This window comes from Saccopteryx leptura, chromosome 3, assembly GCF_036850995.1.
Source record: "Saccopteryx leptura isolate mSacLep1 chromosome 3, mSacLep1_pri_phased_curated, whole genome shotgun sequence".
NCBI classification, from domain to species: domain Eukaryota; kingdom Metazoa; phylum Chordata; class Mammalia; order Chiroptera; family Emballonuridae; genus Saccopteryx; species Saccopteryx leptura.
Window position 1 is genome coordinate 309,249,406 of NC_089505.1, and position 14,605 is coordinate 309,264,010.

A 14,605-nucleotide genomic window follows, 5' to 3' on the forward strand; every position below is an offset into this window, starting at 1 on the left:
AGCTGAAATGTTTTCACCTTCAATCTTTTGAATTGTTTTGTGAAAAATAGATGCTTGATTATGGACAAAATACATTAATATCTCAGATATTTTATTATTGAAAAACGATTCCAAGATTTTAGGACATTTGTCTAAACTTAGAAAATATGAACGGAGAGGCTCAAATAATTGTAGAACATGCTCTATAGCAGGTGTTAGAGCACGCCATCTAACTTTTGAATATCCTAAAAGTTTTTTGTATTCAACATTTGCTTCTTCACAAAATTGTTTTAAAATAGCAACAAGAACGGTAAAATGACTAAAATGCAAATAAATTGTAGTTATTATTACTTCTACATCAATTGGCATGGCACATGACGCTGTGTTGATTGCAATTGACAAAATATGTGCATTACAACCTATTCCTAGTATTTTCTTTTAGAGTAACTCTTGTAATTTTACATACACATTATTTACCCCTTTGTGTCTTCGCTCACCAAAATTTGTATTTTATTATCAGCAGTTAGTGCCACAACTTTGGGTTTCAAATTGTTTTCATTTTTTACTCTGTATAGATAGTTTGACAAAATTTCAGAAGTTTTGCCCTCAGTGGATTCTAAATTTAAAATTTTTACTTGAATACCCTTGGTAACCTTAAAATATCTTACTATTGATGGATACAATTTAATTTCATTATGATTTGATGCATCAGATAAAATTGTTACAAAAGCTGCAGTTTCCAAGTCCTCTGTAAGTATTTTGTCACAGTAATTTTTAAATACTGATTTCAAAATAGCCTCACATTTTATCCTGGCACATGAAAATTTTGCATTGTGAAACTTTTTCAATAATATAATTGTACAATCCATACTATGAAAACTTTGTGAATTATGGTATGAAATGCAAATGTTCCCTCCATTGCAGCCAACTGTTTTTCATCTTCAGAATAATTTGAAGTGTTGTTTTGGGGTTTTTTTTTTTGTATTTTTCTGAAGTTGGAAACGGGGAGGCAGTCAGACAGACTCCCGCATGCGCCCGACCGGGATCCACCCGGCATGCCCACCAGGGGGCAATGCTCTGCCCATCTAGGGTGTTGCTCTATTGCAACCAGGGCCATTCTAGCGCCTAAGGCAGAGGCCACAGAGCCATCCTCAGCGCCTGGGCCCACTTTGCTCCAATGGAGCCTTGGCTGCGGGAGGGGAAGAGAGAGACAGAGAGGAAGGAGAGGGGGAAGTGTGGAGAAGCAGATGGGCGCTTCTCCTGTGTGCCCTGGCCGGGAATCAAACCCGGGACTCCTGCACGCCAGGCCAATGCTCTACCACTGAGCCAACCGGCCAGGGCCCAAATAAAAAAGGAGGACACGTAGGAGGACACTTTTTGAGGGAAGATGGAACTTACAAAAGAAGGACTGTTCTCCCTAAAGGAGGACAGTTGGTCACCTTAATAATATAAACTATGCTAATGAATATCAAAAGCCACTTCTATCCTAATGCAAGGACAGATGTCACATTACCTGGCATGTGCAGTCAGCCCCTAGGTGTGTGGAGAGTGAACTCTCTCCTCCACACTGTCTGAAATTTAAAGCTTGGTGCTCATTCCGGATCCCTCTCTCTCCTTCTGGGTTAAATCCCAGCCTGGGACTGAGCAACCGAATTCCATCCCCAGGCTTCCTTCTCAGACACTGACCTGTGCTCCATTCGCCAGTAGCACCATCAGTGAGATTTTGGCCTTTGAATCATTTGGATTCAGGGCAGCTCTTTTAAAGTCAGAGACGTGATGGTGAAGAGCAGTGGGCTCTGGAGTAAGGCAACCCAAGTGCCAGTGCTTACTGCATGTGACTTTGAACAGCTACTTAACAACCTTTCTAAGCCTGTTTCCTCAAGTGTAAAATGAAGACAATAATAGTACCTACAAATAAGAAATCTGTGAATCAAATATAATAAAGACTACAAATCACCAAGCATAGTGCCTGGCATCACATATATGTTGGAATGTGGCTTGTCCTTCTAGCCTTTTTTTTTTTTTTTAATTTTTCTGAAGCTGGAAACGGGGAGAGACAGTCAGACAGACTCCCACATGCGCCCGACCGGGATCCACCCGGCACGCCCACCAGGGGCGATGCTCTGCCCACCAGGGGGCAATGCCCTGCCCCTCCAGGGCGTCGCTCTGTCGGGACCAGAGCCACTCCAGCGCCTGGGGCAGCAGCCAAGGAGCCATCCCCAGCGCCCGGGCCTTCTCCGCTCCAATGGAACCCCGGCTGCAGGAGGGGAAGAGAGAGACAGAGGAAGGAGGGGGGGGTGGAGAAGCAAATGGGCGCCTCTCCTATGCGCCCTGGCCGGGAATCGAACCCGGGTCCCCCGCACGCCAGGCCGACACTCCACCGCTGAGCCAACCGGCCAGGGCCTGTCCTTCTAGCTTTTCTTTGATTACCCTTAATATAAATTGGTGTAAATTCTACTAAAATTAAGACTGCATTCATTTTCTTAGGGAGGATGTCTAATCAGCTGTCTTTGTTTCGTACTCTTGTGAAACTAAGACAGGATAGGACAGTAAAAAGTTAGGAAAATTCCTTGGCAAGTGGAATGGGGAAACTGAGACAGATAGTTGAACAAACTGGCCAAGCAGTTTCTAGCCAGATGCAGAGTGTCACCTCCTTAGAGTTAACATCTAGGCCTCAGTTGTGTTTGGCTCCAGGCCCAGGTGGGCAATGACCACGGACCAACTGCATGGCTAATAGGGCCCTGCCCTGGGTCTGGCCGATCAATGGAGACTGCAGCCTTGGGAGTGGGTGTGTGTGTTTTAGTGTGTGTGTGTGTCACACCTGGAAAAGCTACTGAAATCTTCCCCCAAACTTACAGACTTTAAAAACCCTCAAAACAAAGGACCTAATGGCTCTCTACCACCTGGGAACACACCTGCACCTTTCCCTTCTCCCTTCCTTCTTCCTCCTCCTCTTCTCTTCCCCCCTCCCCAACAACGCATGCATCTCCTAAAGTCTAAGGGTCTTCACAAGACTTGACACCAGGGGAGCAGTGGACAGTGGCAGCTTGTCCCCTGAACCTGCCTCCAAGGCCCCCTTTTCTCTGATCATTTCTTCCCATAAGGGTTCTGGAGAGCCAGTGCAGCCCCGCCCAGGCTTGCCTGTTGCTTCTTCTAGTCGAGGCTCTTCCTTTTTCACTGTCCCCAGCTTTAATAAATTTGCTCTCAAGATCACCTGGACTTGTGCTGTGAAATTTTTCTGTCTGGTAAAAGAATCATGCTTTTTCCTCCAGGGCACTGTATTTCATCAGTAATTATACGCTCATTTCTGTCACCATTTGATTAATTTCTGTCGCCTCCACTAGACCTCAAGTTACATGAGATCAGTAACCATGGTTTGCTTATGATTGTATTCCCAGAACCTAGCATAGTGCCTGGGACAGTAATGAATGATGCAATGAAGCATTCATGTTAATTTAAATGATTAATATGCCCTGGCCAAATAGCTCAGTTGGTTGGAGCATAATCCCGAAGTACAGAGTTTGACAGTTTGATCCCTAGTCAGGGCACATACAGGAACAGATCAGTGTTCCTGTCTCTCTGTCTCTCTTTCTCCCTTCCTCTCTAGCTAAAGTCAATAAATAAACATAAAAATATTTTTAATGATTAATATGAATCCTAAGCTCAAATTATCTGTTCTGCTTATGACAGATTCGTTTGGTTTGTTTTTCAGTTTGTATCTTTTAAACCTTACTAAATCTAACTCTCTAAGCTCTTTAAATGGTGCAAACGATGTTTATGTGGTTATATAGTCATCTCTTACAGTGTAATATGAATAAGTATCCAATACTAAATAGGTATTGAGTGAATGACTCAGTGAGGAAAAAAAAGGTCATTGATCATTACGATTCTAGTGCCCAGGAACAAATGAAGTTTCATGAAGAAATAAGAGATTCAAGTAGAAGATTTGCCTTGGGAGAGGGAGGTTATTCAGCTGACCTCAAAGATAATTCTGACATGGAATCATAGTCTTTTGTTTTTAGTAGAAGGTTTTAGAATTCAGGAAACAAATTAGTGCTTGATAGAGATTAATTTCAATTTATCTTGTGAGCTTGAGTCATCACTTTGCCTTGTAAATATTTACAATTCTTCTATTAGCTATGCATTCCCCTGACATTTACATTTTATTCATCAGCAGCCTCTGTTATGACCTATAATTGCTAATAATGATGGGTAAAAGCACCACAACTTGGGGGTGCCACAAATCATTATGGAAATAACACTCCTTCCTGCTCCTTGTGAAAACAGCTTTTGACTCACTTTTGTCTACTCTGAGGTAACTCACCTCTTCAGAGATGGAAGGTGAGTTCCAGAAAGTTCCAAGAGAAATTGAATGAAATAGAAGAATCAGTTGAATTTCTGCTGCTCTGTGAACCAGGATATTTGGTACCTTGCTAACAAGGAGAAATTAAACTCATCCACGAGGCACCGAGACCCAGGTGCTGATGTGTAAAACTAGTTCACGCTGATTTTGTGGTCTCTGAGATGTTCAAGAAGAGTTAGATCTCATTCAATAAGTAGGCCAGCATTTGGTTAGTTTCTTGTAATACTAAGGAAAATCAGTCCACCTCCCTTTGAGGCATCCTAATCTTGTTTTTATCTAACTTCAAAAATGTACATATCATTGTAAATAAAAACTAACATTTAAGTTACACATGAGATTTTGAATACTTAAGACTCACGTTCTTTTATTTTAACAGTCTTTGAAATGTATACAATAGATGTTTAATGTCACAGAATCTAAATACAGGCAGTACCTGGTTTACCAACAAGATAGGTTCTATAGGTTGTTGTTAAGTTGAATTTGTATATAAGTTGGAACAGGTACAAATACCTATTAAATGCAACTTAGGTGTTTGTCTTAACATAGTATTTATTTTTACCTTTCTTTGTATATAAGTACTTAAACATTTTAAAGCCTACAGAACCTGTCTACCTATCTTGTCCATAATCTGGGGACTGCCTGTACCACCATGTACACATCCCACACACACACACACACGTGCGCGCACACACACCACACACATACTTCTTGGGCAGTCTCCTTGGGCCCAGGCCCTAACTATGTAGTTTGAGTATAGGGCTATTTCTAGGACTTTGTATGTATCCTCTGTGGCACCTGGCACTATATGCCTCACCTTGGCTGAACACTTCACATATGTCATCTCACCTAATCCTCAGCAATCCCCTGACCTCAGTGTCATTATCTGTATTTTGCTTATTAAGTAAATGAGGCTAAGAGCAGGGGGTTGAATCCAACTTTTTCTGAATTCATACCCTGTGCTTGTAGCTTGTTTTATACTTAGAATTCACTGAAACCAAGGACTTTAGTATTAAAATCTACGTGGAACACCTTAAAGAGAATGTATAACTTCCAGACCACTCCTAGCACCCTCCTTTCTGCTTTGCTTTTCTGCACAGCCCTTACAACATCTGATAAACTGTGTGTTTTAGTTATTTACTTATCATTAAGCTTCCCACTCCCCCAGCCCAGAATATAGGCTTCAGCAGTGCAGGGATTTTGTCAGTTTTCCCAGCACATAGTAGATACTCAGTAAATATTTGTTGAATAAAGAACAGAACTTGCTGCTAGAAAGCTATTAATGATTGAGAGATTCTAGACATACTAGTGGCTGCCGAGTGCTGTGATCCGCCATAATCAGATAGCAGTATGAGGTATAGATCAACAATCTCCTGACTTAGGTGTAAAGGATTTAAAAAATTTTTTTTATTAATTTTAATGGGGTGACATTGATAAATCAGGGTACATATGTTCAGAGAAGATTTCTATGTGCTAGTCAATATCAAGAAAAGAAGTACCTAATCACACACCTAAAGTGCTTGCTAAGTAGCAAACTGCATGTGCCTCTTTCAGGTTACTAAGGGGAATACAGAACAGGTGGTTTTGTTTGTTGTAGGCTAGGGTAGGGACGTGGACGAGTCTTTGAGCCATTACAGCCTACTGTTTACAGCTGAGCTTTGAGCACATCAGGACACGCTTGGAGCCCTGGAGGCTGCCTCCCAGAAGTTCCCGAAGCCTGAAGAGCCTTCCAGAAAGAAATCCAAGTCATATACCCTGCTGGGGCAGCCACAGCTGGCTAAGTCTAACAAACCAGAGGGGCAGATGGATGGAAGCCTATCTCAGGGTGGGGTAGGAACTGCAGAGAATGCCTTCTTAGGGTAGAATGAGCCAGGCATGATGAGCTTGAGCCAAGAGCAAAGCTTTATCTGTCAGAGAGGATGGAGATTCTAAGTATAAGGGTTTTTACTGCTAGTAAAGACTTACTTCTAAGCACATGTTGAGACCTATAGAAAGAGATCTGTAAGAAAAAAATGGGCTGGGGGCTCTAACAGAGGGTATCACAGAAGAGCCACTCCCTATGTCAGGCCTTCTACCTCCCAGTGGTGCACTGCCCAGCAGGCACTGGTGACTTCCTCTAGTCTCAAGTCTCAAGATAAATAGCATAGGTGGCTTCTTGGCCTGTAATCAGAAGTAATCAGAAAGCTTTGGCACCGAGTATTTAGCAGGGAGCACCTGCTGTACCTACCGGGCCTGATAGGGTGGCACAGAATAGCAGCAGAGCAGCTATGCCCCACTGAGATCCAAAGGAGCTACAGTAGCAGAACCTAGCATGCCCAGAGGGGTGCCTCACAGTGACCAGTGGCACGCCCACTGCGTGAATGCCAAGTAGTTACCATTAACATGGTAGAAACGTGGTTTGGTGAAGCAACACTGCTGCATGGGAATGAACTTCCCCACGGGGGACTTCTAAAAGGACTTAGGTGGTGAAGACTTTTACAGGGAATTCAAGTTCTTGAGTCACTTAAAAGGGGCCAAAGCCTGGTATTGGGGGTTAGAGAACAAACTTTGAGTGTCTGTCTTATTTCAACAACGACTGTTTCCCCGATTTTCCCTACCCTTCACTAGTGTCTCCTCTCCTTTTCACCAGCTTCCTAACTCAAATGAGAGAGACTGCTTAAATTAGGTGCAAGGGGAAAACATGCCAGTTTAAAGTTACAGCAAATATGTGCAAGATGGGCAACCACTTAGCCATTCCAGATGTATTTGATTAATTCAAATGAGTCTCCTTCGGACAGCATGAAAGGGAGAGTAAAGACTTTTAGGCAATAGGAGAATAGGGAAACCTGTTTGCTTATCTCATGCAAACAATATTAAAATAAAGTGTCATGACCCAGCAATGAGAAAACTAAATTAAATGAGCCTTAAACTTCAAGCTCCTTGGAATGATTATGCTGTGCAATGTGAAAGGCAGATTTATTCCATTAATGAAAGCCATGGAAGAGACTCATACCGCAAGTCTCACCCTGTGGTATGGCACTTTTGACATGAAGCAAAATGTCACTTTACGCTGGATAAATGGTTGTTGAACAGTAGCAGCAAATGGCAGGATAATGTTAGACTTTTAAGGATGATGAGGATATCTATCCATTTTTAATAGTGCCTGGTATTTTCATTGTACTTTTCTACAAAGGGCTCTACACACTTTGAAAAAACTGATCTCATTTTTTTTATAAAATCCCGACAAGACAAGAGTTTCAGTACATGATGGATTGACACAGTAGAAGCCTTCCTCTTGTCACTCCTCCCAGCTGTCCTTTGAGGTAGCTGGGACTCCAATTTATCCGCTGACAAGTGAAGTACAGTTATACTATTATAGGAAAAGTGATGATGGAGGAAAAAAGATGCTTTCCTCACAGAAAGATCTTATGATAAAGATTGAGAGACACAAGAAAGGGCTTGATCTAGGTCTGTGAGGCTGCTATTTATGTTAATTCTTTGAAAGAATAAAGAACTAGAGATACTGGTAGTTTCCTTGCCAACTCTATGCCCCCTCTTAGAGAACATTGCCCCCTTTCCTTCCCAGAGTTGGATCCCACAGTTCTTGCTAAGGTAGTAGATATTTGTGATCCCAGATCCTTAGTTAGAGACAGCTAGACTTGGGGAGCATCTCACCTAACTGGGTCTAATAGATCTTTGCTCCAGGTATTTGGAATAGGGGCATAGCAAAAACTGGGGAGTTGGGAGGAACCAAGATAGCTTCCCTCTTCCTAGCTCTGTCTACCTCTCTGGACCATGGAGTTTTTTTGAGAAGCTCTAAGTTGGTTTAAAAAGGCAACCTTGATGGAAAACAATGTAAATAATATTTATCAACAGGGAGCTAATTAAATCATGGGACATCTATGTCATGGAATATCATGCTGCAGTAGGAAAAGAATGAATCTTTTTATGAACTGATCATTCTTGAGAATGATTTCCAAGGTAAATTGTTAAGAGGAGAATGTAAATTACAGAATAGGAGTGATAGTAGACCATTTGTATAACAAGGAAGAAAAAATATATGCTTAGACCATTCACATTAATATAATTATGATGTTAGGCTTAAGTCTATCATTTTATTATTTATTTTCTGTTTCTGTCCTCTGTTTCTCACTCCTCCATTCCCTTTTCTTGTCTTTCTGTGCATTATTTGAATATTTTAAGGATTCTATCTTGATTTACTTGTAGTGTTTGGTGTGTATTACTTTACATATCTATATATATATGACTTATAGAAACCTGACTCCCATTGAGTCCCATTATCCTCCCCAATTTTAGGTGTAATTGTCTTGAGTAGCAGATGATCTTATAATTTTTATACCAATTATTATATGTAATTTAGAAAACTTATGAGGAGGAGAGTCTATTGTATTTACCCGCATTACTGCATTCTTGATTTTTCTTTCTTCCTGATATTCCAAAATGCCTTTGTCATTTTCTTTCTTTTGAAGAATGTCTTTTAGCCATTCTTTAAGAGTAGATCTGCTAGTGATAAATTCTTTTAGTTTCCTTTTTCTGAGAATGTCTTTATTTCCCATTAATTCCTGAAGTGTAGTATCACCAGATACAGAATTCACAGTTGATAGTTCTTTTCTTTTAGCACTTGAAAAATGTTGTGCCACTTCTTTCCAGCCCCTGTCATTTCAAATGAAAAATCTGCTGTCACTTGAATTGGTGTTCTCGTATAAATAGTGTGTTGTTGCTCTGTATGCTTTCAAGATATTTTCTTTGTCTTTAGTTTTCGGCAGTGTAATTATGTTGTGTCTTGGCATGCATTTCTTTAGATTTATCCTGTTTATGGTTCACTCAGCTTCTTGATCTGTAGGTTTATAGACTTTGCCAAGTTTGGAGAATTTTTAGTCATTATTTCCTTGACTGTACTTTCAATACTTTTCTCTACACCTTCCCTTCTAGGACTCCACTGCTGTAAATGATGGATCTTTTGTTGCAGTCTTACAGCTTCCTGAGACTCTGTTGTTTGTTTTCCATTTATTTTCTCTCTGTTGTTCAGGCTGGGTAAATTCCACCGATCTGTCCTCAACTTTACTGACCCAGTCCTCTGTCATCTCCCATGATTACCAAGCCCATCCAGTTAGTTGTAGCATTTCTGTTATTTTTCAATTCTATCATTTCTATTTGGTTCTTTTTTCTATAACCTCTATTTTTTGGTGAAATTATTTTTTGTTTGTTTCAAGAGAATTTGTAAGTGCTTGCTGAATCTTTTTTTATTATGGTTACTTTAAAATAAATCCAATATCTGGCTCATCCTAATGTCAAAGTCAGATGATTATCTTTTCTTGTGCAAATTGTGATTTTCTTGGCTCTTGATATAATGAGTGATTTTCATCTGGATATTTTAGCTATTATGTTAGGAGATTCTGAGTCCTATTTATATATATTTTTACTTAAACAGGCAGCCACTGCGGGTTTAACATGAAGTTTCTAGCTTACTTTTGTGAACTGTGGTTCCACTGACAATCTAATTTCCAGAACCTCTTTATTGCTATTTTTGTCTGTTTCATTTGTCTCCTGCCTCTGGGGCTTCCCCTGGCACCCATTTGTACTAATTTTAGGAAGTGAAAGGAGCTTCCCTGCCCAAAGTACTTGGTGTGTTTAAATGGCAGACAGGAGTCTCCAGGCTGCAAAATCACTCCCTGGCCTGGGTCTTTGTTGTGGCAGAATCGCCCTTATTAAAGACCACTGTCAAGAAGGGTCTCTGGGTGAGAAGGAGGAAACTTAGGCTGGTGGGAAAGTCCTTTGACCAGTTTTGTAATGGGGACTTTCAGGAGGTCCCCTTTGTTGTTTCTGCTGGGCTTGTCCAGAATTGCTGGCAGGGCTCCCATTCAGGTTGGAGGGAGAATAAGATTACTGGATTATCTTTTCTTGGGTGGGGAATATAAGGGGCTCCACCATTGTGTTGTTTTCTTGGTCCTATGTCTCTAACCAATTCAACTTCTCTCTCTACCTTTTAGGGTTCTTTTTAGGTTGTCTCTTGCATTATTTCCAAGTCGTTTTAGTCATTCTTAGCAGGGAGGAACAGAGAGAAACAAATCTACATCATCTTGCCCAGACGAGAGGTATAGAGGTGTGCTTCTGTAGGTATAAGATCTCTCTAAAAGGGTACAAAGAATTGCTTTCCCTGCAGAGGGAACTTGAGGATCCTGAGGTATGAGGAGGACTTCTTTGTATAACTGTTTGTATGGTCTCATTTTAACCAGATGAATGTATACTCCTCACAAAAATTAGGGGATATTTCAAAATAAATATAAAGTGATAAAATATCCCCTAATTTTTGTGAGCAGTATATTATCTATTCAATAATAAAAATAAAATATAGACGAAGAAAAAAATATTCTAACACAGCCTTGTTTTCAAGAGCACAACCAAGGATTACAATAGAGGTCAAGCAGCGTATGGATTCAACAGTTGGTAATTTTATTAAATTTCACTGACATTTAATTTCACTATATTTTGACTGCTTTGATCCAGATCCCTGAATATAAGAATAATATTCTCAGTAGATTTTCAGCCTGCTCGTACACTCTGGATACCTCACAGAATACAAATGTGTAATTTAGATAGAGGCAGATGCTTTTGACAGCATACTAGTAACCTAATCAGCTGAAAAAATAATATTCGTATGACATTAAAACAAAATTAATAGGAAGATGCTGATTACATAAAAAGACTTTAGGTTGTAATTATTAAACTTGCAAACAGCTCGGCATAATTAGTGCCTTAATTAGGATATGACCTGAAATTTTAGCTTACAAAATTAATAAAGGCAATTAAAAGTCACATTTGTAAAGTGGGTTTTAAAACTTACAAGGTAGTTAGATAGCACTTCCTTCTCCTTTTGGAAAGCATCTTTATAGGTATCAAGCTCACAGTGCAATTACTTTGATTCATAACTCCCATTCCTCAAACAGTGTTTCAGCCCCAGAGCCCTAAGAGTCAAATTTAGTGACCCTCAACCAAGGGCCTCCATGCACAGGGCTGAGCAGCTCCCAGGCACACTCCTGGAGGGCTCTAGGACACACTAAAATAGCAAAGAATCGTTCTTTTCCCACTACCTTAAGTGAAATATAAACTAGAAGATTGATATTGACTTTGATCAGACTTTACCATTTTCACAGAACTGTTTGGATTCAAATGGCAGTTTTCACCACTGTCATTTATGCTTCAACACATGCTTCTTGAACGCATTTTGGGTCCTACATTTTACCACATGGTGAAGGTTCCAATTCAAAGCCAAAGAATTTTTCCGTCAGTAGATAAAAATAGAGAATTTGATAAATTTTGGTGGGCTTAGTGATTTAGGAAAAAATAAATCTGAAGTCCAGCCTTTATTCCTTATGTCAAAATAAATTCCAAATCAATCAAAGATTTAATATAAAAAAAGTAAAATCATAAATGTCCTAGAAGAAATGGGTTAATATTTCTAAAATATTGTAATCAGTAGAGCCCTTCTAACCATGACAGAAAAAACAAAATCCATAAAGTAAATGACTAACAAATTTATCTACTTAAGAATACTAAACTTACATAGATCAACAAACAAAAGCAAAAAAAAAGTTTAAAAACCTAATTTAAGGCCAAATAAGAAGTAACTAATTAAAAATAAACCTTTATTTACATTTTGATTCATTTTTCTTTCTAAAGGCATAACTTTATTCCTCAGTAAGTAAGTATATGTATCATGATTTATGTACAAGGATATTAACTATAGGGAAAATTTTAAAGAATGTACATGTTTTAAAAATAGCTAATAAAATAATAAATTAGAGAATAGCCAGAGTGTTAAAAATCAAATATTTAATAACATCAAGATATTTTTGCCTGACCAGGTGGTGGCACAGTGGATAGAGCGTCGGACTGGGATGCATAGGACCCAGGTTCGAGACCCCGAGGTCGCCAGCTTGAACGTGGGCTCATCTGGCTTGAGCAAAAAGCTCACCAGCTTGAACCCAAGGTCGCTGGGTCCAGCAAGGGGTCACTCAGTCTGCTGAAGGCCCGCGGTCAAGGCACATATGAGAAAGCAATCAATGAACAACTAAGGTGTTGCAACGCGCAATGAAAAACTAATGATTGATGCTTCTCATCTCTCTCCGATCCTGTCTGTCTGTCCCTGTCTATCCCTCTCTCTGACTCACTCTCTGTCTCTGTAAAAAAAAATAAAAAAAATTAAAAAAAAAAAAAGATATTTTCATGATAGCACCTTGTTAAAGTGAAACATAGATAATATAAATGAATCCAATTTGATTTTAAAATGCCTTATCTAAACAGAAAAAAAGTCTAGAAGGAAAAAATATCAGTGATAATTATCATTAGAGGCAGAATTATGGATAAATGTTAGTTTTTATTTTTAGTAGTTTCCAAATTATAATAAATTATTTTTTAACTCAATCCTTTTTTTTATTCCTAGAAGCTTTAAAGAAAAAAAGTATTTCAGTTTCCCCCCAAAATAGCTAACTTGGAACTAGATCAGATATGAAAGATCAAAATTGAATATTTAAAAAGTATAGCAAACAACACAGCAATTGCAACAAACCCCCATTTATTTATTTTTAAATCCCTCTACCAGATTTGTTGACACTATTATCATATGGGTTAAATCACAACTCCTAGTCATTCACAGTGAGACCTCTCCCTCTCTCTCTCTCTCTCTATCTTTCTCCCCCTTCCTCCCTCTGTCTCTTTGTCTCTCTCTCTCCTGCCCCCACCTCTCTCATTGTAGGCTTAACACATAGGCTGCCTTTTCCTAACCTGTATCAATGTCTGCCTCTCTATTCTTAACTACCTGTGTTAGCAGGGAAGTGAGTTCCAAAACTAAGATTACCTAGTCTTAGCAAGAAGTAAATGTCTCTAATTAGAGGCACTTGCCAACCACAAAATTACTATCACTAATAGTACAGGAAATATCATCATTGAACTTCCTTTGTACCTGTAGGTTTTCTTAATTTCTTCATTTGATGCTCCCTTATGCAGACCAAGAATTTCATATAGAGCTTCTCCAGAGGTCGACATAGTCCTCTGTCTTTGGTTAGGTATGTTACATGCCATTTTCTCAGGCTGTAAAACCAAAGGAGGGAAATAGCCATGAAGGTTATGCATGACACTCTCTAAAAGGGAAGATAGTTCATTTCTGACATTTTGTAAAATGACCACCGAAGTACATTTCTGGGCCAGCTGCAAAACAAGGGGAGGAAAGGCTTAGGATTGCCGAAAGTAGAACTTCCAGTCAGTGTCAGGCAGTCACGCAAATGGAATAGGGCTTTGTCCACATGGTTAAATAGGAGCAAAGTGTTACCTAAATATTCAGCTAATTCAGAATCGTTGGAGACAAGCCTTACAGGTCAGGTGGCTCTAGATTTCTTTTTGTCAAAATTTGTATAACTTCTTTTTTGTTTGCTTTTCAAAGTGAGCCAGCAATGGAAATAAATACTAATCCATTTTACCTTACTCTATTGGCCTAGCCATTGTTAGGTCAAGAAATTAAAAAACTAAAAATGAAAACAACTTTTTGCCTGACCAGGTGGTGGTGCAGTGGATAGAGCAGTGGTAGTCAACCTGGTCCCTACCACCTACTAGTGGATGTTCCAGCTTTCATGGTGGACAGTAGCGGAGCAACCAAAGTATAAATAAAAAGATAGATTTAACTATTGTAAGTTGTTTTATAAAGATTTATTCTGCCAAACTTAGTAAAAATCCAACATAAAGTACTTGGTAAGTAATTATTATTATATGCTTTAACTTGCTGTAACTCTGCTTTATAAATTTTATAAAGTAAAGTTACTTCCCTACTTTATAAATCACCATTACTGTGGAACCAGTGGGCGGTTAGAAAATTTTACTACTAACAGAGATACAAAAGTGGGCAGTAGGTATAAAAAGGTTGACTACCCCTGGGATAGAGCATCAGACTGGGATGCAGAGGACCCAGGTTCGAAACCCTGAGGTTGCCGGCTTAAGCGCAGGCTCACCAGCTTGAGTACGGGTTTGCTGGTTTGAGCGTGGGATCATAGACATGACTCCATGGTCACTGGCTTGAGCCCAAAGGTCCCTGGCTTGAACCCAAGGTTGCTGGCTTGAGCAAGGAGTCACTTGCTCTGCTGTAGCCCCTCCCCCCATGTCAAGGCACATATGAGAAAGCAATCAATGAAAAACAAAGGTGCCACATCAAAGAATTGATGCTTCTCATCTCTCTTTCTGTCTGTCTGTCTCTGTCTGTCTCCCTCTCTGTCTCTG

The 14,605-nt window shown here is 39.6% G+C and overlaps 1 protein-coding gene across 5 annotated transcripts in view; it reads right to left on the reverse strand.

The window, feature by feature from the left end:
• Positions 1 to 14,605, reverse strand: part of DNAJC5B (DnaJ heat shock protein family (Hsp40) member C5 beta) — a 121,205-nt gene that overhangs the window by 31,796 nt on the left and 74,804 nt on the right. For all 5 annotated transcript variants that reach the window (XM_066372454.1, XM_066372455.1, XM_066372457.1 and 2 more), the window contains exon 3: positions 13,302 to 13,429. In XM_066372454.1, the coding sequence (XP_066228551.1) occupies positions 13,302 to 13,420 (119 nt within the window). In that variant the 5' untranslated portion in view covers positions 13,421 to 13,429. The remainder of the gene's footprint in view (positions 1 to 13,301; positions 13,430 to 14,605) is intronic.